The sequence below is a fragment of the Ambystoma mexicanum genome, chromosome 8 (genome assembly GCF_040938575.1).
Source record: "Ambystoma mexicanum isolate Mex_15411 chromosome 8, UKY_AmexF1_1, whole genome shotgun sequence".
Classification (NCBI taxonomy): Eukaryota; Metazoa; Chordata; class Amphibia; order Caudata; family Ambystomatidae; genus Ambystoma; species Ambystoma mexicanum.
Window position 1 is genome coordinate 649,616,252 of NC_090929.1, and position 27,078 is coordinate 649,643,329.

Sequence of the window (27,078 nt, forward strand, 5' to 3'; positions counted from 1 at the left end):
ACCCACAACTCGAGCGCCTCCGAGGGAGCGACTCAGGGCCTGAAGCCCTCATCACCCCGGACACTGTGGGGGTCTTCACTCCCCCCCACCTCTTCATACCCAATATACTAACATCCTACTGAAGGACCAACGGGGGAATCCCTGATAGAGCGCTCTCTACCCACTCTAATCTATGACCACTGTGCCGGCACCTTATGCACCAGTGCTGCGGTGACTCGGTCACTCACCACAGGCCCCCTTGGGCTCCAGCGCCCACCTTACACTGAGCTGACCCGGCTATACTGGACCATCAGTGCCTTCATCCCCCATCGACTCTGCCTTAGGGGTCACCCTTCCACGTGTCGGAGTCCTGCACATTTGGGGACACATATTAGGCTTAACAGGAAAGCTTGAAGCGCACCTTGCTGCAAACTGGACACTGAGCCTGACCCACAGGGCCGAAAAGCTACATTGACCCAGATAGCCCTACCATACGGTCGTTACCAGGGGAGCCACACTTCCTCTGTGGGCCCACTCTTGTCTAGGTTCCCGGTTCCTGAACCCGAATTATTAGCCTAGCGTTTTCTACTCAACCAGAGGATCTGATATCATTGGAGACATCCGGATACTGGATCTGTTTTGAGGCTCCCCCCTAGTTCTGAATACTCACCTGGCCGGCTAATCCAACCCTGTGAACCCTACACAACATTGATCTCGGTGCCTGTCATACGCCCACTTGGTGTGAGGGGGCGCCGCCCTGGGCCCCGGCACCCGTCCCATACTAAACCAGTCCTGCTGTGTTGAACCACTGGTGCCTTTGCTGCCAAAGACTCTATCCCGGGGGGCCCCCACCGCTACTGCCACGAGGGCGGGCCCGGCCCATCGGGGCACGCTCAGATCTCTTGGAAAGAGGATTGGGTGCATAACCCTGCCATAAATTGGACACTGACCCACAGGCCCGGAGAGCTACATAACTGTAGCCCCAAGTATCCCTAATCTGCAACTATTATTGAGGGATTCTCATTACCGGACCCTGAACCCGACCCTCAACATGACCAAGGGAGCTGGTGCTGGGAAAAAGCAAGGCTCATTAAACATGTTCACTAAAACGCCGTCCAAGCCTGTCCCAGAGGACCCCGAGGGGCTACCTACTACCTCTGCCCCATCGGCTTCAGACGACTCGCAAAAGATGCTGGAATATATTCGGGATGGCTTCACTACACTCCATACAAAACTAGATGACATGAATGGGACCATCTCCTCCATTAAAGCCCATATCGAAAAAAAAGGATGGAAGAGTCGCTGAGGTCGAAACCAGATTGGGAGTTGCCGAAGACGACCTGGGCTCTCTACGCGCCGCAGTCTCCTCGCTCACCAACCAGATGACAGCGGTGGAGAAGAAAAATGACGACCTCGAATCCCGCTCGAGACGGAACAATTTGCGCATTATTGGAATACCCGAGGACAATATCTCAGAGCCCATGGAGGACTATGTGGAACGGATCCTAATGACACTCCTTGATGCCCCTAAACTCTCCTCGCAATTCGCCATTGAGAGAGCACACCGCTCCTTGGCCGCAAAACCCAGACCTGGCGCACCACCGCGACCCATTATAGCCAGGATTCTAAATTTCCGGGACCGCGATGCCCTCCTACGAGCGGCCAGGATCAAGGGAGAACTTCTCCTTGGTGCAAATAGGATCCACCTCTACCCGGACTACTCAGTGGCGGTGCAACGGGAGCGCCAATCGTTTATAGCTGTAAAAAAAGAGACTTAGGAGTCAGGTATTCCATGCTGTTTCCCGCAAAATTATGCATTGAACACTCCAACAAAATATTCTTTTTTACGATCCCGGAGGAGGCCTCTAGGTTCCTCGATGAGCACTTCCATGGCTAATCCACTGCTGCCACAGGCCCAACCTGTTATGGTACTTATTTGTTGCGTTGGGGCAGTGATGGGCCACATTTAAGCTCACTCATAAAGGTTCTAGACCACGCACCCCTACTCTGAATGTACTTCTGATTATTCCTGTTGGGTTGACCCTCCGTGTTTTGACCTTCCCTAGGGGAAGAATCTCACTTTGTTTGATTATTATTGATATACTACGGTCACTCTAGGGCTTGTAGCGGGCCGGCCCCCCTGCAGGGGAGCCGGGCTCAGCAAAATGCTCGCAAGCATGATGTGTCATGGCTGGAATCAGTGGTAATGCATAAACATGTTGCGGGGACCCACCTGTCTTTACCATAAATCCTCCACTCATGTAACCTAAGCTGAACGCACTTGTTACTCCTACTGTATTTTGTACTATCCTCACCCTCTTCCAGTCCGTGCCCCCCAGGCATGATGCCGAGTTGTTTGTTGATGATTTGTTGGGTATTGGGTTTCATTCCTCAAGTTGGGGGAGGGATGTGGGCGGGGGGTGGGGTGATTGGGAGTTATGTTGGAAAAATCTTGGCAACCACCAGAGAGGGCACACGTGACATACTAATACTACACAGGACCCCAGATGGGGTAACGCATGGGCCAAAGCCGAGAAGGCGTGGACCAACACAAACCCACAGTACAAAATTCAGACCACCACTCCACGCAGATGGCGGATAACACCATAACCTTCATGAGCTGGAATGTTAGGGGTCTAGGCAACTATAGAAAGATGCGACAAATACAACTCTATGCTGAGCGGCATGGTATCCAAGTACTATGCTTGCAAGAAACCCACGCTCGCTCCGAACAATGCGAGAGATTCGCTAAACAATGGGGACCCCAGAGGTACTACACAAATTACTCTTCTCAAAGCAGAGGTACCCTCACCCTAATCCATAGGAACCTTAAATTCAGTTGCTCCCATTCGCATGTTGACCCCCCTTGGGAGATATGTACTCATTGTTGGTAAATTACAAAATTAAGAGGTAGCCATTTTGAATATATATGGGCCTAACATAGACGACCCTGAATTTTACCTGCAACTGGCCTCGATTCTTGAAAGTTACCCCCGGACCCCGATCATATGGGGTGGAGACTTTAACACGATTTTAGATGTTACCCTAGATAGGTTGGGCTCCAGACCTCGCCAGCTTTCAAGGGCAGCCTACACGATCCTCACAACTTTACCCCGACTGGCTATGGTCGACGTTTGGCGCTTGATGAACCCAAACTCCTGCACGTACACCTATTACTCCTCGGTACATGATTCACATTCAAGAATAGATAGATGTCTAGTGTCCGACATACTAATAAGGTGCCTGTCCCACCTGGCAATCCTCCCCAGAACGCTGTCCGATCACTCTCCGGTGGTCGTCTCTCTAATCTGGGGACATGACTCTGAAAAAGCGAGACAATGGAAAATGAGGCCCTATGCCCATCTGGACCATACCTTCGCTTCTGAACTCGAGTCCTCCATTGAGAAGTTTTTTGAGGTCAACACAGATTCAGTACCCTCACTAGCCACCCTTTGGGAGTCATTCAAAGCATACGTCAGGGGTATAGCCATATCTAAAGGTTGTGGCATTCTAAAACGTATTTGAGAGGATATCGCTGCCTGTGAATCGTCCCTGTCCGACCTGTAATCCCAATATTCTCTGAACCACTCTTCCACGGCGCTTGCAGCACTGGGTCAGGAGCTGGATAGGTTCCGCGGCCTTGCAGAGCGGGAAGTTAAGTTCCTTGACAATCCCTGGGCTATTAGACGGTATGGGGAAGGCGAACGGGCGGGCCGAGTACTGGCCAGGCAAATGCGACACGAGTTTGGCGCTCCCAACATCCCGCCAATTGAGAGGGCCAATGGCACTCTAGCTACCTCATCTCAGGACATCAACACAGAGTTCCTCGCATTTTACACATCTCTATACTCTAAAGCGGATGAGCCTCATATCTCAGAAATCGACGCTTACCTAGAGGAACTCCCTCTTACGGCCCTATCTTTTGACGCCTCCGCGTCCCTAGACAGACCTTTCACCGTCGAAGAGCTGACCGAAGCTATCGATGCACTCGCTGCGGGCAAGGCCCCTGGTCCTGACGGTCTCCCTATGGACTTTTACAAACGTTATAAATCTATCCTGGCCCCACAATTACTAGCATTATGGGAAGAGGCCTGCGAAGTAGGCACACTTCCTCCCTCTCTCCGTGAGGCCATGATAACAGTACTCCTCAAACCTGGCAAACCCCCCACCCAGTGTGGCTCATATCGCCCCCTTTCGCTAATAAACTGTGATGTTAAACTATTTGCGAAGCTGCTGGCTAACCGCCTAGCGCCACTCATGCCTCACATCATACATCCCGACCAGTCAGGTTTCGTCCCAGGTAGGTCCACATCCCTAAACCTTAGGCGGCTCTTCAATGTGATCAGTAGAATTAATCCAAACACACAGGCGGTAGCAGCCACCCTGGACATGCAGAAAGCATTTGACTCGGTGTCTTGGGAGTACTTGTGGAAAGTCATGGCAAAATGTAGGTTTGGCTCCAACTTTCAATCCTGGGTCCGACTCCTTTACACCAACCCAGTCGCCAGGGTCCGCACCGAGGATAGATGTTCCACCCTCTTCCAAATAGCCAGGGGGACGCGACAGGGATGTCCTTTTTCCCCCATTAATTTTTGCCATAGCAATTGAACCCTTCGCGGACATGATGCGCCAATCACATTCTCACAGGGGCCTACGCACAGCGGGGCAGGCTGATATCGTCTCCTTATACGCTGACGATGCTTTGCTCTACATCCGCTCCCCAGAAGCCAACCTAGCTCCAATCATACATGACGTGACCCGATTCGGTCAGATATCCGGACTCAAAGTAAACTACTCTAAGTCGACCTTGTTTCCACTCACGGACAACACACAACCACCCACCGACCTTCAGGGGTTCACGTGGTCCCATTCCACCTTCACATATCTGGGAGTGGCGGTCTCCCGGCACGTCGAGAAGTTGCGCACCGACAATTACCAGAATTACTTAGCAAACCTAATGACCAAAACTGCAAGTTGGACTAGAATCCCCATCTCCTTAGCTGGCAGAATCGGTATCCTTAAAATGGTTGTGCTGCCTCTATACCGCTTTACAAACATTCCACTATGGCCGGGCGACAGCTTCTTCAAGAGGCTACGCAGCATTACTAATACCTTTCTATGGCACTCCTGTGCAGTCCGGCTCAAACTGACTACACTCACCACTCTCAAAGAATTGGGCGGGTTCGGCGCCCCCCCACTTTCTCAGATACTGGGTAGTTGCTCAATCCCAATTCGCCTCCTACTGGTTCAGTACAGAGGTCCCCCCGCTCATGTCTGACTTGAAAAACTAAAGGTTAGCGAACGCACGATTGGTTCCCTAATTCTTAAGCCCGTTCCATCTGATCCCGACTCACCGGACCCGGTGGTTAGCACGTCACTTGCACTCACCAAAATATGGGTAATGGTTGCAACACCTAATCCGTTCCATGGTGACCTCCCGCTCTGGAATTTTTTTCCTGATGTCCCATATATTCCTCAAACTATAGGCTCCCACCGGTCGGAAGCTGGCTTCCTGACCCTGCGCGATGTATTTGAACGGGACAACTTCCTGGAGTGGTCAGACCTTCCTCCACCCCTTAGACATAAGCCATAAGCATGGCTGCAATACTCCTCGCTTCGGAGGGTTCTCAAAGCCAAATATCCCGAGTTTCCTGCAATCCCTCCGGATGACCCCATAATAACTGAACTGTGCTCTTCCGATGCCTTCAGAGGGAAAGTATCTAGACTTTATAACATGCTGCAGAATAGAGCCGCCCCCTCTTTTGTCAAGCTGAAACTCAAATGGGAGGAAGACCTTGGGGTCAAGATCACTGATGAGCGCTGGGCCCGAATGTGTTTGCGTACCCAGGAGGTGTCCTACAATTCCAGGTTTAAATTAGTATAGTTCAAGATACTGCACAGGAATCACCACACACCAGCTAGATTACACCGCATGTTCCAAGAGTATTCACCTCTCTGCCCCAGATGTGGAAGCGACCAAGCTACTTATCTTCATATGATCTGGCACTGCTCACACCTTACACAATACTGGCAGGACATATGCTCTTCTATGTCAGACATACTAGACTGTTCCATAGATCCATCTCCCATGCGCAGCCCCTTTCACGAGCTACCCGGTCTGAAACGTGACGCCAGGAAATTGGCTGGACTCTGTTTGTTGCTGGCAGTGTGCTGTATTTTGTTGCGCTGGCTTCGCCCCAACGCGCCCATGCACTCCCAATGGCTCCGGGCAGTCACCTGGGCGCACGACACGGAGGAGGCCTGGGGGGCTATGCAACACCCTCACTCCAGACCCAGGGATATCTGGCGACGATTTCGTTAATACATGTCCGCTCTGTCCTCCAGCTCAGACTCAGGAACCCCCCCTCCTTCCCACTCTTCTCGGCAGCTCTTTGCAGGATTTACCTCCCTCTCAAATCCTGGGCGTAAGCCTCCCTTCAGTATACGCTCTAAAGGTTTCATGTAATAATGTTGCATTGTATTGTGGAATCTGCTTTGTATGAATTGCAGGCTGATGCTGTGATGTACCTTTTCTGATCAGTTCTGTGTCTTGCTTTTGTTTTTTCCTCAATGGGTTGTAAAGTTGAATAAATAAAGTTTAAAAAAAAGAAAATTAAAAAAAAGGTTAATAAAAATGCAACACAAAGTCATAGCATATGCGGATGACATGCTAATAACCATAGAAGACCCGGGGAGAACATTAGTGGTGGCGGTGAGGGAACTGGAAGACTTCGGGGCCATGTCAGGCCTAAAGATTAACAGGAAAAAAATCAGAAATTCTAATACTGGCGGGTGATCGGGGAGAAATAGAAAGAGAAGCCAAACTATTGGACCTTAAGATTGCAGTAGGGGGCATAAAATACCTGGGGATAACCTTAACACACACGGTAGACCAACTGTACGGGAAAAACTACCCGCAACTTCTCGCAAACATACAAAGAGACTTGGCAAGATGGAACCCTCTGATGATTTATTGGTGGGGCAGGATACAATCGGTCAAGATGACCATCCTACCTAAGCTTCTATATTACTTCAGGCTCTACCGATGGGAGTTCCCCGCACCGTTTTCAAAACACTATCCAATGTGATCTCATCATTTGTATGGAAAGGGAAAACCCCGAGAATAGCTAGAACGATCCTGACAGCCCCAACCAAGGATGGGGGGATGGCGCTCCCCCACTTTAAAAAGTATTACCACGTGGCGCAACTAAAGGTGATTTGGGAATGGATGGGGGAAAACCCTCAGCAGATTTGGGCAAAACAAGACAGGGCAGTAGCGAGAACACCGCTGGTGGAACTACTCTGGAAACAGAGACATCACAGACACCCCAACATAGGGATAAGCGAAATAATGAAGACAACAATGGAGGCATGGGACAGCCAAACACGTAAAGGTATAATGACAACTACGCTTGGCCCGTTCACGCCCATTTGTCGGAATCCCCAATTCCCACCGGGGATGGAGCAAGGGGCATATGAAAGATGGGAGGATGCAGGAATCACGAAAATAGGGGAAATGTTCTTGGACAATGAAATTAGGCCACACGAGTCCTGCTAATCACACGAGTCCTGCTCATCACTCTCCAAACGGGATAAATACAGATACAAACAACTTAAGCATTGGTTAAAATCCCCAGAAATAGCCAAAGCAGCAATGAGAAAACTCACGATGTTTGAGAAATATGTCATTTCCAATACAGGTGCGAAGAAATGGATATCGACACTCTACTCTTTCATAAACACGGAGGAAGAAATCAAATGGGTATATATGATCAAGTAGGGAAGGACATTGGGGGAGGAACCAACAAAAAAACTGTGGGAGGGCTTATGGAATTTGATTCCCAAGATGACGCGCTCAGCACAGACAAGGGAAATGTGGATCAAAATAGTAACACAATGGCACTATACCCCAGAAAGACTGCACGCAATGTTCCCCAAAACCTCAAGTCAATGCTGGAGGGGTTGCGATGAAGTGGGAACTTGGAAACACACCTGGTGGGAATGTAAAATGGTAAAACCCTTTTGGGAAGATGTGAGGGGAGAGATGGGGGAAGATGTTTCCAGAGGTGGGACAAATGGGAGAGGGAGTATGGATGTGCGGAATGAGAGACAAAATAGCAAGGAAATACAAAAGGTCACAATGGAGGAGCTTTATGGGACTGCTCATTGCAGCATGGACAACGACTGCCCAAAATTAGAAAACGAAGGACACCCCACTGACAATTACGTGGCTTCAAAAGGTATGGGCCCAAATGGCGATGGAAGACGTCACCCACACAACCTAGGGTACGAGTGACATGTTTGCAAAGGAATGGGGAGGGGTTCAAGAATACCTTCAATCAGACTTCATGGAACAATGGTGTCCCCATAACATTAAAGTAGCAGATATATTCAACGCATAATGTGATCCCCGAAAGATGGACTATCATGCCCAAGGGGTGGGAGGAGGGAGTTGGGGGGGGGGGGGGGGAGTTCCAACTGTTTGTTGTAGTGTTGACATGTGAAAAGCAATAAAGATAAGTTAAAAAAAAAAAGGTTAATAAAAAAGATTCCAAAAAAAATAAAAATACATGAGACCTTTCAATTTCAGTCAGGTCCTCAACGTGGTTGGCGGCAGCCCTGCCCGTCCCCACCACCAGGTGTCCAAAACGACAAGAGTCCAAAAAGATCCCAGGAATTGATGTAGTTCACAAATGAGAGAATAAGCTTCTCCCATGGTCCTTATGACGGTCGCTGGTTGGGTTTTAATATCACAGGCTGTGGACGGTAAGCCTGCTACTGGTCTTTTTTTTTTTTTTTTACTGTCAATATTTTCTGTTGACACAAAGGGACTCCACGGAGCTCGGCAACAGTTCATAGTTATCAGGGGTTGACATGTCCAGTGAGTTTGCTGAATGTTATTTTGGAATGTATGATTTGCAGCTCAAGGACTTTCCCGCTCAACCCCCGTGGCTGTATCAGTAGCATCAAGTATCACAATGTAGCTTAATTAGCAGTCACGTGTGCTCTCACCTGGTGTGCTGGGCTGCTATTTGTCTTAGGCTTAACCACCACTCCTTAGCTTTGTATTTATATTTCCATTCAGCCCAGGTTCCAGGCCCACCCGCATCCGTCAGAAGATGGCAAAGACAAATGAATGTATGTCAAAGCTGCTCCTGCTATTAGCGGTCAGCAATCTCAGAGTTTTAACAGGTGTTGCAAGCGCAAACACGCGCAGGCTTCACCCTGCGGCGTAGGCCGGGACAGAAGTAAAGAGGGGCGTGGCCACAGATGGAGCTTCCTGCTCCATGAGGCTTCCTGGAGTGGGTCAAAGCAGCAAACTCCTGCGCCCTTTCACCCGCTGGCTTCACTCTGCGGGGCGAGGCCGGGACAGAAGCAAGGGGGGTGGGGGGAGGGGTGGTCACAGATGGAGCTTCCTGCTCTGAGAGGCTTTCTGGAGCGTGTCGAAGCGGCAAACTTCTGTGCCCCTTTCCCCTGTGGGCTTCACCCTGCAGGGGGAGACCGGGACATAAGTAAGGAGGTGGGGGCATGGCCACAGATGGAGCTTCCTGCTTTGTGAGGCTTCCTGGAGTGGGTCAAAGCGGCAAACTCCCGCCCCATTATGTGATTCATGGTAAACACCATCTTGTTCTAAAGAACATTCCTCTACATAGCTCACTAGAAAGCACTGCGGGAACAGAATTCTAGGAATAAAGGACTCGAGGTATGTCACCAAAGCCAATGAAAGGCTTCAAGTATTTGAGACAGTAGAATCGGACGAGGCTGGAAAGAAGGACATCCTTCACCAGCCATTCCATGTCAGGAAGAGAGGGCATATTGATTGGATGTGGTGTAACAAACGTTTATAGAACCCAGGTGTTCCTATTCACTGATCTGTGCATCCAAAGAGACAATTACTCAACAAGAGACCAAGTGCCTGCACTGAGACAGGCCGATCTGGGCAAGCTCCTACCAAAAGAGACCAACAAGAGGCCAGGGGCTATTATTTTCCAGCCTAAAGAGAAATCAATTGCACATGAGCAGCAGTTAAAAGAATTTTCAAAATGTTATCTGGGTGAGACAGCATTGGTACAAAAGTTGTCGTAGGCTAACAAATCTCACAGACAAAGAATGCAGTTATTTGCTGTGGCAACCTTTAGGATTTCTGCGATGCCACATCGATACACCATTTGTAAATTGCAATAAAAAATTAGTAGGCCTAGCCCCAACCAGAACCTGCAAGGCCAAATACAAGAGATAATAGATTCAGTAGGATAGTGTGATTGATACATGGAGTGCCGCTGAAAAGCTCAGCAGCATCCCATATAAGGAATCATTTCCGAAGCATGAAGAAGATTATCCCTGAAGCTCAGCAGCATCCCATATAAGGAATCATTTCCGAAGCATGAAGAAGATTATCCCTGAAACAGAGAAAAGAAGGATCATTTGCTCTAATAATCGATAAGCTGCATAACAGCCACCTTTACTGCTGCAAATCAGGCAAATACACCGAACATAAAAAAATTGTAAGTAAAAATACTCCCGCAAAAAACAGAAATCACCAGACACCAAGTATGCCACCCACTAGTACGTTTGTATCAGTGGTGCAACCTCAGCAGCGTCTACAGGAAGAGCTGATATTATTACTATCCAATCTGAACTGGAACTGTAAGGAAAAAAACTGACCTTTTTATTTTTCATCTGATACTAAGTTCAAAGAAGTCTGGATTACAAAAAGATATTGGTTTCGGTGTTTCAATATATGTGTACCACTATAGAAAATACTCCCAATGCAAACTGGAATGAACTTACTCCCAACTGAAAATAGGGAGTAAAATACACCCACTTGAAAATCTTATCTGGAACCACGAGTATCATTGTCTAGGCCTGTAAAAAGAGGGTTTCTCAAATCTCCAAGTTCTCTAGAATTGGGGCTTCACATTCCAGGAAGCCCTAGCACTAGGCTGTGAATTGCCCAGTAGCACACTGGGATCGACAGCCTCCGAACCCATGCCTTGAACTCAATGACCAAAGCTTTCCTTCATGCCAGCGGTACCACTATCTCCTTGCTCCCGAAAACTGGTTCACACTTCCGACATGCCTATGCTTTTGCAGTCTGGGAGTAAAATGAATATTTAAAAGCTCTTTTCCCGGCTAGTTTTTCATCCAGCACCAACTCTCCTTATCTGGTTGGGAATATTTCCTTGACAGCTGTGCACTGCAGGGAATACTGGTGGCTCATTGCTTTCTGATGAGACCACCAGCACTTCTGCTCTCCACATTTGGCATTTATGCAGCCACACCAGTGAGGCCAATACATAGACCACCAAGTCTGTACAATTGTTTTCAAATTAATGCATCAAGAGGTGATCCTGAGGCAGAGCCACAAGGAGAAGCACATGTCTGCTCTGGTTTAGGGGCGCACATATCCCTTTATAGAACTTGTCAGTACGGGTGCTTGGGAAAGATAAAGTGGGGCAGGCCCTTTCTCAGCTATAAGCTTGGTAAAGTCATAAACCTGTGCCCATTCTGAGCAGGAAGAAAACAGTGAGGATTACACAATTACCTCACGCTCTTACGGGTTTCAAATTGTCTGCTTGGGTTGAACATTTCTGAGTAGTGAATGAAGGATGCCCACCTCAATATTGCATTTATTTTCAAAGATCGTATAGTGACTCACATTAAAAAAAATAAAAACACTCTACGTGCTTCGTTTAGTAAAGCCCAACACAACACCATGCCTAAATTCCTGTATTATGGAATTTGTTGGAAAATGAGTAACTATGCGCTCCTTAGAGACTAGCTATGAGAAGTATGTTAGTTGATGGCCCGGCAGTGGAACAAGGAGCACATGCTTTTGTGCAATGAAGATGCAGAAAGCAACTTGCAAAACTGTCCACTGTAGTGCCCCATATCTATATGTCCTATAGTAAGACATTATATATACTTTTTCATGTGGTGCTCTTGACTAAGGGCACAGAGCTCGTGACCCATTTCTTGTATGGACAGACTACACATCCACACCCCCCCCCTTTGTTATTTGCTTACTTTGCTCTTCTCGTTGTTAAGGTGTGGGGGAGGGGCCAGGTTCAGTAAGTCGAGTGTTCAGATTTACTGTTCTATCAATGCATATTTAGGTTTCATTAATTGAAGCTGCCCTGCCTTCTCAGCTATGTATATAATGCTTTCTGCAAAACTGGTCTTGGAACACAGCCATCAGACATTGACTCTGCAACAGGAAAGGGGAGATGGAAGTGAATATGGGGTAAACAACCAAATTTAAGTGACATATAGAAATGGCATGTTGAAATGGCCAACATATTGATATGTGGTAAAATGCAAATAATATGTAAAATGGGTAGCTTCTCTTCAAACGTCCTCAAAATCAATGGCAGATAACAGTTGACAAAGTTGCTTAGTTACTTAGTTACTTACATTGGTTATGATCTGTGGCACCCTGGACAGCAGGTAGAGCACAGAAGACAAAGAGCCGATAGCAGTACCTATCTTCTCATTGGTGGAAAAGGGCTGTAAGAAAGAAAAGAACAGACTGCGTCACAAACCACTGCATCATAGCAGTTACATGTACATCCCAAACTATAACATCACTGCTTCATCACAAGAGCCATATCTGCCGCATCACAACAGTTACACGACAAGGTTACCTTTTCACATGACCAACACACGCGTGACCACTTATCTTGTCAAGAGCCACAGTAGGAGCCTGTATACACATACAGGACACGTTATTATCTGGGGTGGATGCCCCTAAAACGTTCCTCACAAATACAAATCTTCAGTTAGAAGAGATAAAAGGCCTTCCTTTTGTTTCATTCACTTGGCTCCTACTTTCCTGTACCTTTATCTTTGTTCTGCAACACTGAATAAAGCATTATTGAAGAATTCCATCTCGGAAGTAATTAACTTAAGGCATGGCCAACTTACTTTAGTCAACTTTATGGTATAAGATGTGTTTGTCTGTATTCAGGGGAAAGTCCTTTTGTTTTTCATTTTACTGTGGTTGTTCCTGTGAATACAAAAGATCTTACATTTTGTATTTTTTGTATTTGAATTTGGACTTGAACAGCATAAACCCAGCCATGGAACAACAGAGCGCTGTACAGTGTTGGTTGAGGATTACAACAAAACCGTAAATCGGCCCTAGTAGCAACACGTTCTATATTTGGAGCTCGGCCACCCTGGCCTACAGCAGTGGCTTTCTCCTGTTAGGAGGGACTGAGGGTTCCAGGTGTTTCCTAGATACTCCATTGAGAGCAGGGTATTCAGGTTTTTCATGAACTGTAAGAGCATTGGGTCCATCCAAATTGCAGCACGGCGGTGCAAAGCAGTTCTCTTAGGATGTGGGCGCTGTGATCAAATTTCTTTGATCAGGCATGCAGCAACATGTTGAACTGCCCTTATAGGGGAGATAGATAAGTAGCGAGCATGGAGGGCGTTACCGCCATCGAGGTGTGAGATCACTTGGGCTTAGGCCATGGGTCTGAAGTCCTTTGGTGGGAGGAAGTGCGTTTCTTCCTGATCACCATCTGGACTACTGTGTGTCTATCCAAGAACAGGAGGCTAACAATTAAGGGCTTTGCCCATGAACCCCAATCTGTTAGTTAGAAGGCTGATTGGCGTGGCATGGTTGACCATGTTGAATGCAGTTGAGTGGTTGAGAAAGACCAAGAAACCGACGTCTCCTTTGCCCACGATCTTGAGAACATCGACTTTGGTCTGGATTGCAGCCATCTCTGTGCTGTACCTGGCTCTTCATCCTGATTGGTAGGGGCAGAGTAGACCTTGCTGGCTGATCTAACCCTGGAGTTTGATGGCCTCTGCTTTCTTTATGATTTTCCTGATGAAAGGAAGGCCAGTGATCAGCCAGTAGTTGGTGGGGTCTTCCAGATCTAGTGTGAGTTTTTTAAAGAGTGTTTACATTAGTCTTGTTTTTATGCTGCTTGGAAAGGTGGCTTGACTGAGCAAGACATTCATTACTGGGAGAGGGAGGGGAGGGCAGTGCCCTTGATCTGTTTTATGATGTTGATAGATAGAGTTTAGTCTTTTTAAGAGCTAGTTTAATATATTTTGCGAAAATGTATTCAGTGCAATAACATACAGTACCTCACCATCACAAATTGTTATCACATAACACTTTATGGTTTGTGTACAGTGTCACATTTATCGATGCATTGTCTGACTCTGTCTATCTATCTTAGCAATGAAGAACATATTAACTGGGTTACATTTTTCTGTGTATCCTGGGATTACCGGTGCAGGAGCAGTGCTTGACTGCCACCAAGAGAGCATTGCTCCCGTTAGCTGTTGTTAGAGTGGTTTTGGAGTAATGTGCAGCTTTGGCATTAATGTGAGGAGGTCCTTTTGTTTGTGTTTTATACCAGCATATTTCTTGTGTTCTGATTAAACATTTATTGTCAGTTAGCTCCTCATTATACTATTGAGGGAAGTTTAGTCCGAGGTGATGTTGCTTCATAATAGCTTGTACGTCTAGCCGATTACACCATGATGTGGGTAAAGGCTGGCAGTAAAGTGCCAGCATTGAATTACACATTTGCATAGCTCTTTCTAGCCCCAAAGTTCTTGGATTCTTTAAGAGAGTTAAACTGCAATTTCCAAGTGCAAGTTCTTCAATGAGCGGACTGCTTGGCATATGTGGGAACAGCAGATCTTTGAATTACTTTGAGAAATGCCACATTCATTACCTTAAGGCATCCCAACTCTTTGCAGAATGGTTTTACTCTGGAAAGAGTTTCATCGAGGAGGGATTAGCACTAAAATGTCATTGTCAGGATGGGTTTCAGAACCACTACTGGTGTATGGTTCTGAGAAGCCAACCTTGGTGGACCTGATGGCTTACCACAAAAGTCTAATCAAACTCTAAACTGGTAAAGCAGTAAGGTGTAGACTAAGGTGATCAGGAGCTTGGTGCAAAGTATAGTTAACATACTCAAGTAATAGATTAGATGTCCACACGAGTATCTAAAAAATAAATTAATATATATAATACAAGTAAAAACCATATCCACATGTAAACAATCACATTTAGGTGTCCAATTCGTACACGTCACATTCGACAATCAATACAGATATTGTTAAATACTGTTACCATGGCCTAAAAAGATGTTACACAAGTAATCACAGGCCTTATAAAATTATAAGGCAACTTCAGTTTCTAGTGACTACACTTAATGTACCAAGCCCTAATTTAGGAAGAAGTGTGTCATGGTATTCAAAGTAAATGACCAAGTTTTGGATACTCTGGGGGAGTTTTAAAAATGATTCAATGTTCTATAGTAAGTAATGGCCTCAATGTGGCAGATGGTTCTTTAGTCAATGACATTTTAGTAGTATTTCAAAAGTTGGATTCCTGCAACAGAAAGGAGCAGCTCCCAGTTCTGATAGCATAGGGTTTCCATACCCAGGTTCCACCACCAAAGGTAATGCAAGTGTAGCAGCAGGGAATGACTTTACGCTCAATGTAAATGAAGGGGATCAGAAGGACTTCAAAGATCAGAATGTAAACACGCCCTTAAACCCAGATCAGAACAAACAATGACTCTGTGTAAATCTAAAATCCAGGCCATTGGGAACAACTGCTCTTCCAGTATGTAACAGTGTTGGAGGTACAGGCGTTGCAGGAGCCGAGTTTACTTTAGTTTGACAACTTCCCCCTCAACCTTCAATACCGGAAATATCCTCCTGCTTCTTAAGAAACTAACTCTGGACCCCGATAACCTCAGCAACTACTGCCCCATCACCCACCTTGCCGTCCTAAGTATGATCCTTGAGAAAGCAGTAGCCACACAACTCCTCCAACACATCATAGCCAACAACCTACTTCGGTCCTACCAATCTAGCTTCAGGCTCAAATGCAGCACAGAAAAAGATACCATCAAGGTGATCGATGATGCCTTTAAAATCCTTGATGATGGCCATTCTTGCTCCCTGGTTCTCCTTGACCTCTCAGCAGCATTTGACACAGTGGACCGCCAGACATTCTTGACAGCCTTCATCGCCACATGGAGATCATCCTCAGCTGGTTCAAATCCTACCTTGCTAATTGCAAATGGATTCCCTCAGATCACCAACTCCACCCATAACCTGTGGAGACCTGCAAGGATCCATCCTCTTCCCCTATGATCTTTAATCTTTACATAGAACTGCTCTGAACCCTCTTGGCTCCACACAACATCCACCAATTCACAGAAGACATGCAGCTCTATCTCAAGATATCCTCCATCAAAGACATCCACAGGCTCGAAGCTGAACCCCTGCAAGAGTGAATTCCCCCTGCTGACAAACACCACTAAACACCCGACTCTCTGCTACAAACCTCAAGTGCCTCGCACCCCTGGTGAGCACCTGTGCCATGTTTCTTGGGTTCGAAATATACCTCTCTTTCAAACATCACATAGCATGGAAGACAAAAACCTCTTGGTACCAACTTTCTTTCCCTTCATCAAAGAAATCAACTAACCTCCTCGGCTCAAGACAATCTGGCTTCAGACCTAAGCACGGGACTGAAACAGCTTTACTTGATCTCAAAACTCAAATTGATGACCTTAAAGACAACGGTAGATTGGCCCTTTTACTACTTCTGGATCTATCAGCTGCCTTTGATTTGGTCAATCACCAAATACTATGCAGGCATTTGAAGTCAGCGGCCCACTTCTCTGACAATGCATCCAACTGGATCAAGTCATTCCTTGACAATAGGCATATGAGAGTTTTCTCTCCTACCGCATCGGCCGATCCCACATCAGTCCCGTGTGGAGTTCCGCAGGGCTCTTGTGTCTCCCCAACTCTCTACAATGTCTTCACCAAACCTTTATTTGACGTGCTTGACTATCTGGGTGTCACCTACACCAATTACGCGGATGACACCCAGATACTCATACCCATCACTGGTGACTACATTGCTGATTCCAAAGCCCTCAATGACATTTACCTTGTCATACAGGCTTGGATGGCCCAGCATGAATTGTGCCTCAACGATGACAAGATTGAGCTTCTCATCTTAGGCTCACAACAGGGACTTAACAAACTAAGTCACCTATTTGGCTCCTTCGACATTGATGGCAATCTGATTAATGTATCCAAAGACACCAAAACTCTGGGTATATACTTGGACGCCTCCCTGACACTCACTAGACAAATCAATGCGGTGGCCTCCACATCTGCGTACACAGGCAAATTGATCTCAGCCTGCTGCCCTTTCCTCACGGCCCAGAACTGCATCACCCTGGCCAGGACCCTGGTCATGTCTAAATTGGACTACTGTAATTCATTGTACCAGGGTACCAACCAGGGTAATCTTAATAAACTCCAGACGACCCAAAATAATGCCATCAGAGCAGCCCTCAACATCCCCCGATCTGCCCACATTTCAGAAACCAGGAAGAACCTCAACTGGCTCTCAGTCGCCCAAAGGATCTCCCTGAAAGCACTTGCCCTCACCTACAAATGCGTCAACCAACAGGGTCCTTCATACCTAGTTTCGCGCTTCACTCATTATACACCAGCACGAGCACTCAGATCTGCACAACACCAAGGTCTAGCGATCCCCAGATTTAAGCTTCAATCTGCTGGAGGCAACAGCTTCCCTGTCCTGGCAGCCAAGCTCTGGAACACCGTACCACTTTTGATCAGAACCCTACCCTCATTCAACCAATTCAAACACAAAGCCAAGCTTTGGTTAGTTACCTCCTATTAACAACTGCTCCTCCTTACCGACTGGGCCTCCGGGACCCCACTTGCACTGTTGTTTGATGCCTGATTTGTAACGTCCTCGGCGTACGTGTTGCAATTTGTCCGGACTGCTTTGATGATATGTAATGTACTGCTCCCTTACTTGAAAATATAATGTAACTGCCTTACTATGATATGCGCCCGGTTGCCCTTGAGCCTGGCTTTGCGCTATATAAATAAAATAAATACAAATACAAACTTCAGATCTGCTTTCAAAGCATTGGTCCTCTCCACCATGGACTGTGGCAATGCCCTTTTGGAAGGCCTTCTGGAGACTACCCTGGCACCCCTGAGATGTGTCCTACATGCTGAAGCACAGTTCATCAAAAGACTCTGCAAATTTGACCACATCACCAGACCCTCATGTAATTGCACTGGCTCCCGCTGCAAGCCCCTATCATCTTCAAATCCTGCTGCATCATCTACAAGGCGGTCACCCTGATGTGCCCACGCTACCTCACTGAGAAATTCAGCATCTCTGGAAGCTTATGATCCACCAGAAGTAAGAATATGTGCCGACTTTAACTCGCCCTTGCAAGAAGGAAAGAACCAGAAGATAGGCCTTCTCGGTCTATGCCCCAAGACTCTGGAAACGCCTCCGCCTTGCTTCTACATTTCAGGAAGGAGATCAAGACCCTCCTCTTCAGTGATCGACTTGTCTTCAGCCTCAGGATCCAAGCCATTTATCCAGGAACCCAGCCAATCAGCACTCATGCTACATTCAAACTTTGGGGGTGGCTATCCTTTTAGGACAGTCAGCCTCTCAGTTGCAACTGATTCCAGGCAGGCATGCCAGAAGACTTTGTTTCCTATCTTCACAGGCACTCTGGAGCCTTGGCGGGCTTCACAAAGGATTCCCGCCAAAGACAAAAGTCAAACCAGGACCTCCCCCACCGAGCACAGCAGCAGGGCCAAGAAAGAACAACCACACAAGAAATGGCAACAAAAAAAATACAGTCACCATTTTGGATCAATGGTGACCCATCTGTGCACACAGCCTGCAAGTAACAATTACACAAAAGTTGGTAGAACACGTCCACTGCCATCAGCCTTTCAGGCATGCTTGACACTGTAACAGAAATGTTACAGGAGCAGCGAGAAAGAGGATACAGTGTAACCCCTCAGCACACCATATAAGGTGGTGTGTGCTGATCGCACAATATAAAATGTAGAATGGATAACAAGTATCCCTCTACCCTTGGGAACTTGAGTTTTCACAAGGAGAATAAAATAAATTACAAAGGGGCTCCCCAGCAACACTGCACAGAAAGTGGTGTGTGCTACACCAGTGAAATATAGATCCCAAAAAGGTGGAGGAAAGTACGACTCCAAAAATAAAGTATGGAGAGACACAACCTGACTCCCATAGCCAGGGTGAAAGACGGGGTGAGTGGGGGTATAAAAGTTCCCACTCACCCAGGAACATAGACAAAGAAATCCCCAAGTCCAGCAAAAAGTGCTGGTGGTCTCACAGCTGAAGGAGAATTGGCAGAACATTTCAAATCTGACCTAACAAAGTCACATTATCATCAGATGTGCAGGGAGGAGAGAACAGAAGGCCTATAGTACATTAGTTGTTTCCAAAAGGCTGGGCTGATGGAAACTTGATAAACTATGCAGCTTGAAGACAATTGGGGAGGTGCAGTCACAGTTGTGTACACCTGTCCACATTTGGGCAGGCACATTTCATATCAAATGAAGATGCCTTGTCAAATTTGACAGGCACCTCCAGATAGAGAGTGTGCATAACCCAGTCTAAATTAGAACATAGGCAAAAGTCCAGAGATCTGATTAAATGAACTCAAGTATAGGAGACGTCAACTAAGAAGGTTGCAACCAGTGTTATGAACTAAAAAATACACAATTACCCGATGGGGTGACTACTCAATCCCCAGAATCTCTGCATCCACTGAGGATCTGCACTACATCAGCATGTAACAATTCTGTACATCTGCAAGGCAGCAATGTGACCTGCACTACACACCTTTGCCAGATACTGCTGTCTGGCTGCTATGTTTACATAAAGAGTGGGTGTGTCCAGGTCTTTAAAAGGGATGTGGCTAGCCTGAGCTGAGCCCTGGCAGTGTGCAAATATCGCCTGCCAGCAGGGCTTCCCCAATTAACTTCTCTGACCGGTTGCCTCACCAAATAAATGAGCAGCAATTCTACTCTTCCCCAAGTGACATCACTATGAGCCATGTTTAGAATCACTTTGTCAGTTACAAACATTTGGAATTAGATTGTTTGCTGATAATCTGAAGGGATAGAGCAATAGAGGGAGAAATGTTGTTTGATATTTGAGAATTATATTGAAGCCTTGTCATTAGAATTATTTCATAAACTCAGTACAAAATAATTATGGACTTCCTTGAAAAGAACTGAGATTTAAACCTGAATTTACCTTTTTTGATTTAATTTTATCTTTCAGTCGATTCATTATTTTAGATTTGGCATTCCAGGTAAGAAAATTCAACGTGTACTAGTGCACTCCTTTTCGTGGGCCACATGTTTTTTAAAGGTTCCTTAGCTGCTTGCAATTCTGAGGCCATGCCAGACGCGTGTTAGGCCCCACCCGCAAATACTGTTTTGCGACTTAAGCATCACCGATTTGTGAGCCCACTTAAAGCACAAAGTATGTCACTCTGTCTCTCATTATCTATTGATAAAAGAATATTTCCAAACATGATCAATACGTATGCGGGTGCCTGCATCCTTTTCCGCCACAAAGGGGTTCTCCGGATGGAGCTGGTGTCCAGGTTTTCAAGTTGAAATTGTACTGCACTCTGCCAAATGCTGCCATATGCTCCTGATGGGTCATATCGCAATTCAGTTCACAAGTATTGGTAAATTCAGCCCACATGTATTTACAAGTCACATGTTCTACTGCTTTTCTACCCTGCACAAACTGACCTTCTATCGGCATACCATCAGTCCTAGCAGATTCCTGTGTTTACACTCTGCATAGTTACACTGACCATGCAGGAATCCGGTAGGACAGAGGGTAGAATTGATGAGAAGATACTCAATAGTAATACTGTTTCTTATGTTTACCTTTTATCCCCTTGTCCAACACATATCAGCCTCCACAATTTGTGGTTATTCTTGAAATATTGTTCTTTACTGATGGTGGGGAACCAAAGAGTACAATTAACACCATTTATAGTCTAGGATAAATCACATCTAGGATATAGTCTAGGACGGTAACTCACCTGAAAGGACTACCCAGTTTTGGTGCTTCGAGCGCCCAAGTTGTGGATGAGGATTCCAAAGTCTGTCTGACGTTGTGTGTGTAGGAAGGGCATATGTGAAGAAGTACACAACCCACAGTGAAAAGACAACCCACAAGAAACATTGTTGACCTAACTAATACTTCTTGCCTTACATCACAATTGATCAGTGGCATTGCACCGTGACTCATCACTGACCTCTCATCCTTAGCCATTCAGCTCACACCCCAGCTGTGACTCACCTTGTAGGCCAATGTTTTACTCACCAGGCAATCCTGTTCACCAACAGAGAGAAGACTTCGCCCCTTGGAAGCCACTGATATGTCCAAGCCTGAAGGTTTCAGCCTGCCAAAGACAGAAAGCGATGTTCCCACCCCTAGCAAGGTGACCGCACAGAGCGCATTGATGGGAGTGGTCACTAGAAAGATAAAAGAAAAGAGGTGTATTCATGAGCATTTTGTAGCACTAAATCATAGCGATCTCACTTCAAAGAGAGAGACTGGGAGGCCTCAGTCAAGTACAGGTGGGGAGCCCTATGGCAGTCTCAGTGAAGGAGTTTTTCCACAGAAGTGGAGTGCAGAAGCATTACTGGGTAGTGAAAGGGAAGGGGGAACTACATGGCAGTAAAGAGGAAAAGCCTCACAAGACAGCGAGAGAAGGGGTGAAACCTTTGAGAGCAAAGAAGAGGAAGGAACCAAAGACCGCAGGATGGGCAAATGGGAATAATGGAAGGCAGCAAAGGTGAAGCAGCCTCGTGGGGCAATAAAGGAGGTAAACCCTTGCAGGATGCAGTGAAGGTCCCAAACGTGCAGTGAGGGGGAGAGATGCCTCACAATGCGTGGGAGATACCATGCATAGCAGTGAATTGAGAAAGGCCTTGCACTGAAAGAAACCATGTTACAAAAAGCAACGGGTTGAGGAGACGCCACACAGGGCAGTGACTGGGAGAAGCTTCACCTGGCAGTAAATAAGCATGTTCCTTACAGGGCAGAGGAAGGGGACAGAAATGTAGAGAATGGAAGCAAAAGATTGAAGTATGACTCACACAATACCAGTTGACTCTTGTTCCTGAACTTGTAGTAGGAAAACAGCGAAAGCATCAGAACATCAGCCATCACGTAGTACACAGCTGTGTATGTCTGTAAGAAAACCGGTCTAAATCAGAGCAAGCAATGGTCCATGAGGAGAACACAGGTATACCTCACATAGAGCAATCAAGCAAAAAGGTGCGCAGAGGCACCAATAATACATTAATTATTTACACACAAAACTATTATTTAAAGCACAACACACAAACCTCTTAGTATTTTTTACATGACTAGAAATTTCATCTCCCTTACCTTTTTGAGTACAGTAACAATCGAAGCAATACCAGATTATTCCACCTACTGCTCGCCTGACATGATTGCTATATGAAAATGTACACACATTTTCGGATCCTTGCTCACCAATCACTAATGGAGGGTGCTCTTAGAGGTCTTCGCGTTATTAGGAAATACAAAATCAGGTCAAAGAGGTCAAAATAAAAAAGAACACATACACACTCCTACATCAATAGTGAACTTAAAATCAATGCTACATAATATTCCAATTATCGAATTGTAAATGTAATTAAACACTATTTCAGAAATCCTTGTGCATAATCTAATACCAATTGTAAATCAGTGGGCAGAGTGCAAACATGTCTGTTGAATTACCAGCTTGCAACAAAAACATTTTTCAGAAATACATGCATGACGTTTTACAGGCGTGCAGTATGAACAATATCAAACTAAGTATTGCATCGTCTGAAGATTCCAAGTAACTTGTATCTTATGAAGCTGACTGTAAGATCTTGAGTAAACATGATCAAATGTATCCCTCCTTCGCAATTCCTGTTTACATTGTGAGACATGCATGGTATCAAGAGAGACAGACTCAAAAAGTATCAGTTTGAAAACCTTTACTGTCAAACTTTGTGGGGTTGGTGTAATGCCTACCTGGCCCTGACTCTTAAGGGGTTGTTCCCTCAACTGATGCTTCCAGGGGCCATCGATGTGCGCAAGTACAAAACCAAAATTCGTCTGTGTCCAAACCTATGCTTGCCCTCACTCTTAGATCAAATGTGATAGGGTTTTTTTTAAAGAAAAAAAAAGGTCGACTTAAAAAGAAATATAAACCACAGCTGGTTTCAGGTAGACTTACCAATCAGGTGTAGTTCTGCGAGTTTCAAAAATAGTTCAACTCAAAAGGGTTGCCCTCTGAACCTTCCACGTAGGGCTCTTTCAGCAATTCAATAAACTCCCCTATGTGTCTGGTTTTCTAGGGGTTCCTTTCCCCAAGCTTAGATCCTTCAAGTTCCAAACAACAACAAAGAACGGTTTCCGTTAGACCTATGTGGGCCTCTTAGGGTTCCCTGCCCCAAGCTTAGGCCTCTCTTGCAAAGTTCAAAATGTCTATGTGGGCCTCTCAGGGTTCCCTTCCCCAAGCTTACACCCCTGTGGTTTCAAACAAAGGTTCACCTCGTCAGGATGTACCTTTCAACACATAGTCCTTTCATGGGGCAGGGTCAGAGAAATTTGAAATTGCCAGGTTTTTGCTCCTCCCCTGCGCGACCACTCTGACTTCTGACCCCTCTCTTTACACTTTTTTATCTTTATTCTAACACTCTTTTCCTCTGGTGCCTTTTCCACTCTGCTCTTGTTTCTCTTTCACCTTTCTTTCCCCTTTGCTGCGCACACTTGTATCTCCTTTTCCGTTCATTGTGCCTCTTGCACACTCCTCTTGCTTTGCCGTGCCCCTAGCACACTCGTCTCACTTGTCTGTGCACCCTTGGACCTTCCTTTTCTACTTTCGGGTCGCTTACACCCTCTCCTTGATTTCCAATCTCTTTTTGGGTTGCTTGCACCCTCCTTCCTGCTTTGCTTTGTGCTCCCTTTAAAAGTCCCTCTGTCTTTGTGCCAACAGCGCACTGTTTCTCTAGTTTTCCTTGCTTTCTTTCTTCTTTCCGATTAATGCGCTGCTTGCATCTTTCATCACTTTTGCTCCCACTCCTGCCACCCGCACGCTACTGAGTTTCTCTCTCTTTCTTTGCGAAACTCACCTGGTAGCACTGTGCTGGCGAGCAGGTCCTCAGGATCTGGTATTCGAGGTCTGGGTTTTACCACCTGCCCCTCAGATACCCCTTAGACCGGCACACGTCCCAGGGGAACAAGCACAGGCCTGGACGTGGGCAGCAGCTTGCACCATGCCTCACTCTGGCTCCCTGGAGACCTGGCTCCCTCGCCACCCATCTGACATACTGGGTCAGCGTCTAGGCGTCCGCTCTCCTCTGTATCTCCCAGGCTTCTCTTGCTGCCGTCTCCTGCTCCCCGGCTTCCACGTTCCAACCAGCAACCCCAGCTCGCTCACTATTTCTGGCAGAACCACACCTTTTATAGTGTAGTGGAGAGTCAAGTGGAGTCCGGTGTGCACAGTTGTAGTAAAGTGCCTGACCTTGACTGACTCGATTAGTGGGTCAACTTAATGGTGTTATGTAGTAGGCCTCTCTTTACATCGCCATGTTGGTCCGATGGGTAATCCTCATTGCTCTCAATCACCTCTTCCTCGTCCCAGTACTTATTGGACATGGGGAGTGGGAGATGTGGTGAGATTGGAAATACCCCATAAAGGCTGAGAGAGAGTGGATTGGTGGACAATTGGGAAGGTAGGAAAACCATGGCTTGTCCTTGGGCGTTCTCTCCCCAATCCCACGCGACCCTCCACTCAGGTGATCCTCCCTCGCCTGTCCACCCCCAAGGTCGTTGTCCAAAAGCAATGGCCCTTCCCTGGCCACCTGAATGGATGAAGCTCCTGGGGGAATAGGAGTGAGAACACCATCAATTTCTCACACCATCTTAAGTCTATGGAGTACTTGTTCTGAGGTCATTATGTGCTCATGAACTTACAGAGCGTAGACAATTTAGCTTATTTACATTTAATAAACCATCTCCCTTCAAAGCCAAGTCTATTATGTCCTTTGTTGCTAGATTTTATTAGTATGTGAACAGCTTCTATAAAGAAATCGGTTTACCGGAAACTTAAAGAAAATAGGAAAATAAACAGAAAATTAAATTGAAAACTTTCTTTATTAGATATTTTCCCACTTAACTCACAATGACCTTTTCTTCTCCCTCTTGATACTTCATTTCCTTCCCATCCTGACACACCCCATACCTGCCACAAGCAAGCCCTTATCATTTGCTGTGCTTTACTACGCATGTGCAGCACGCACACCTCTATACTCTTAGCCTTGCAAACATTAGGACTGATTACCAAAAAGCCATTGCACCACAAACATACATTTTTAAAAAGAGAAAAAATGAGAAAGTTTTAACCCAAAACGTGATCACACATATACCTATGAGTCTCAATAGAGGTGAGCACAGACATGCCCAATGGAGTCTTATGCCAGATGCACGTGCAGAGAAACCTGAAAGACAGCACCAGTCAAATAAGGGAGCACAGAAACTCCTCAGAGCCTTGATGCAAGAGTGAAGTAAGCAAGGGCATACTTGCATAGCATTGACCCCAGAGAAGATTACAGCACATTTGTAAGATGTTCTCCCTTCAGATTTTGTGTTGTATTTCCTCCAAGCAGCATTCCCTTGCTCATCAATTCAGAATCAATGGTTCCCATGAGTGCAGAACAGAGCATGATTGCAGAGGCGTCTTCTACCACATGTAATAAGATTCACTTCACCAGCTCTGGTTGTCTAGTTGGTTTGGCCCTTCATTGACGTGAGTTTATCAGAATAGTTGTTGGACATCTCTCAGCAAGCTGGATTAAATTGTCACCAGAGAGTTAAACTACAAGCTATTCCATCAAACTCAGAATAAGAAAAAAATGATTAAATACGAGAGTGCCCTGTCCATACTTGTTTTCACAATGTATCTACAGGAAGCCCTTCAGCTCATATCTTGAAAGGATAAGTAGGCGGCAAGCTTCAGATAACAACAAACAAATGGAGCTCCAAAATAATAGCTGAGATTCTTTATTAACCATCTCAGCACCTGGTAATCTTCAGTGGTGATGCATCAACAGTAGCTGGTGTTCATGTGGATATTGTTGTTTGGGCTCAGGCACTGTCTCTCAGAATTGCCAACTTGTCTTTTGGCTATGTCTTCCTTTCTAAGGGAATAATGCTCCTGATGATGCCAGAGTGAAGTTTTGGTGCACCATTTTAGCAAACAGCAAGGTACTCCAAGCAGTCACAGTATTGATCAGACATTTGGCGAAATGGAGGGGACATGCAATGATATTGCCTGTACTGGCTAATGTTCATCCATGCAGGTTCAACCATGCCATGGCCTCAGGAAGTTGACCTGCCTTTCCCCTCTCAGATGTTGGTAAAGAGCAGAAATCGGAGAACACAACCTTCACTCCAACAGAATTCTACCCTATGAGTCAGAAGCCGCGAAACACTTTGAATTCAACAGAAAGAAAAAGGAACCAGGACTAAGTAACACTAAAACAAAGAAAGTCCCTTTGGCAAACATACTACTGAAAAGTCAAGTGATAATTAAAAACATGCATCAAAAGTGTTATTCAAAAACTAAAATAAAAGAAATTATGTTTCTTAGAGAACAGACATCAAGCAAATATTTTTGAAAAACAAACTTAAGGATAAAACATGTGGATAGGAAAACATACCAAAGACCATAACAAGCATAGATTTGAACATTTTAAAAAGCAATACATTTTAAAGACCTTGACAAAAGGAGAAGCAGAATGTACATGCCTGACTGTAGAGAAATCTTCCTTTAAATCAGTAGGTCTGTAAGATTTACAGACTCAACAGATGAATTTAAGTTATATACAGAACTGGAGTGTTCTAATAAACATCCAACATGTTCCATGAAAATGCTAATGAGACATCTTTGATGTGCTGACTTAAGCACTTAAGTTACGGCTTTGCATCATGGGTGGTTTATTTTGTAGCCAAGCCTTCATCAGAAAGCAAACAGAGGTATTTACTCAAGCTCAGCAGTTTTTGAAGTGCTTCCCACTGTACAATAGAAGACATTGGCCCTCATTACGACCCTGGCGGAAAGTGACTGACCTGACCGCCATAGCGTAAATAGCGTTTCCGCCATTGCACGACGG

General features: G+C 45.9%; 1 protein-coding gene across 2 annotated transcripts in view; it reads right to left on the reverse strand.

Moving 5' to 3' along the window:
* Positions 1-27,078, reverse strand: part of SLC66A1 (solute carrier family 66 member 1) — a 235,737-nt gene that overhangs the window by 65,891 nt on the left and 142,768 nt on the right. For both annotated transcript variants that reach the window (XM_069610391.1, XM_069610392.1), the window contains 3 exons: positions 22,000-22,093; positions 21,221-21,372; positions 12,394-12,486 (listed from right to left, as the gene is read on the reverse strand). In XM_069610391.1, coding sequence (XP_069466492.1) covers positions 12,394-12,486; positions 21,221-21,372; positions 22,000-22,093 — 339 coding nt within the window. The remainder of the gene's footprint in view (positions 1-12,393; positions 12,487-21,220; positions 21,373-21,999; positions 22,094-27,078) is intronic.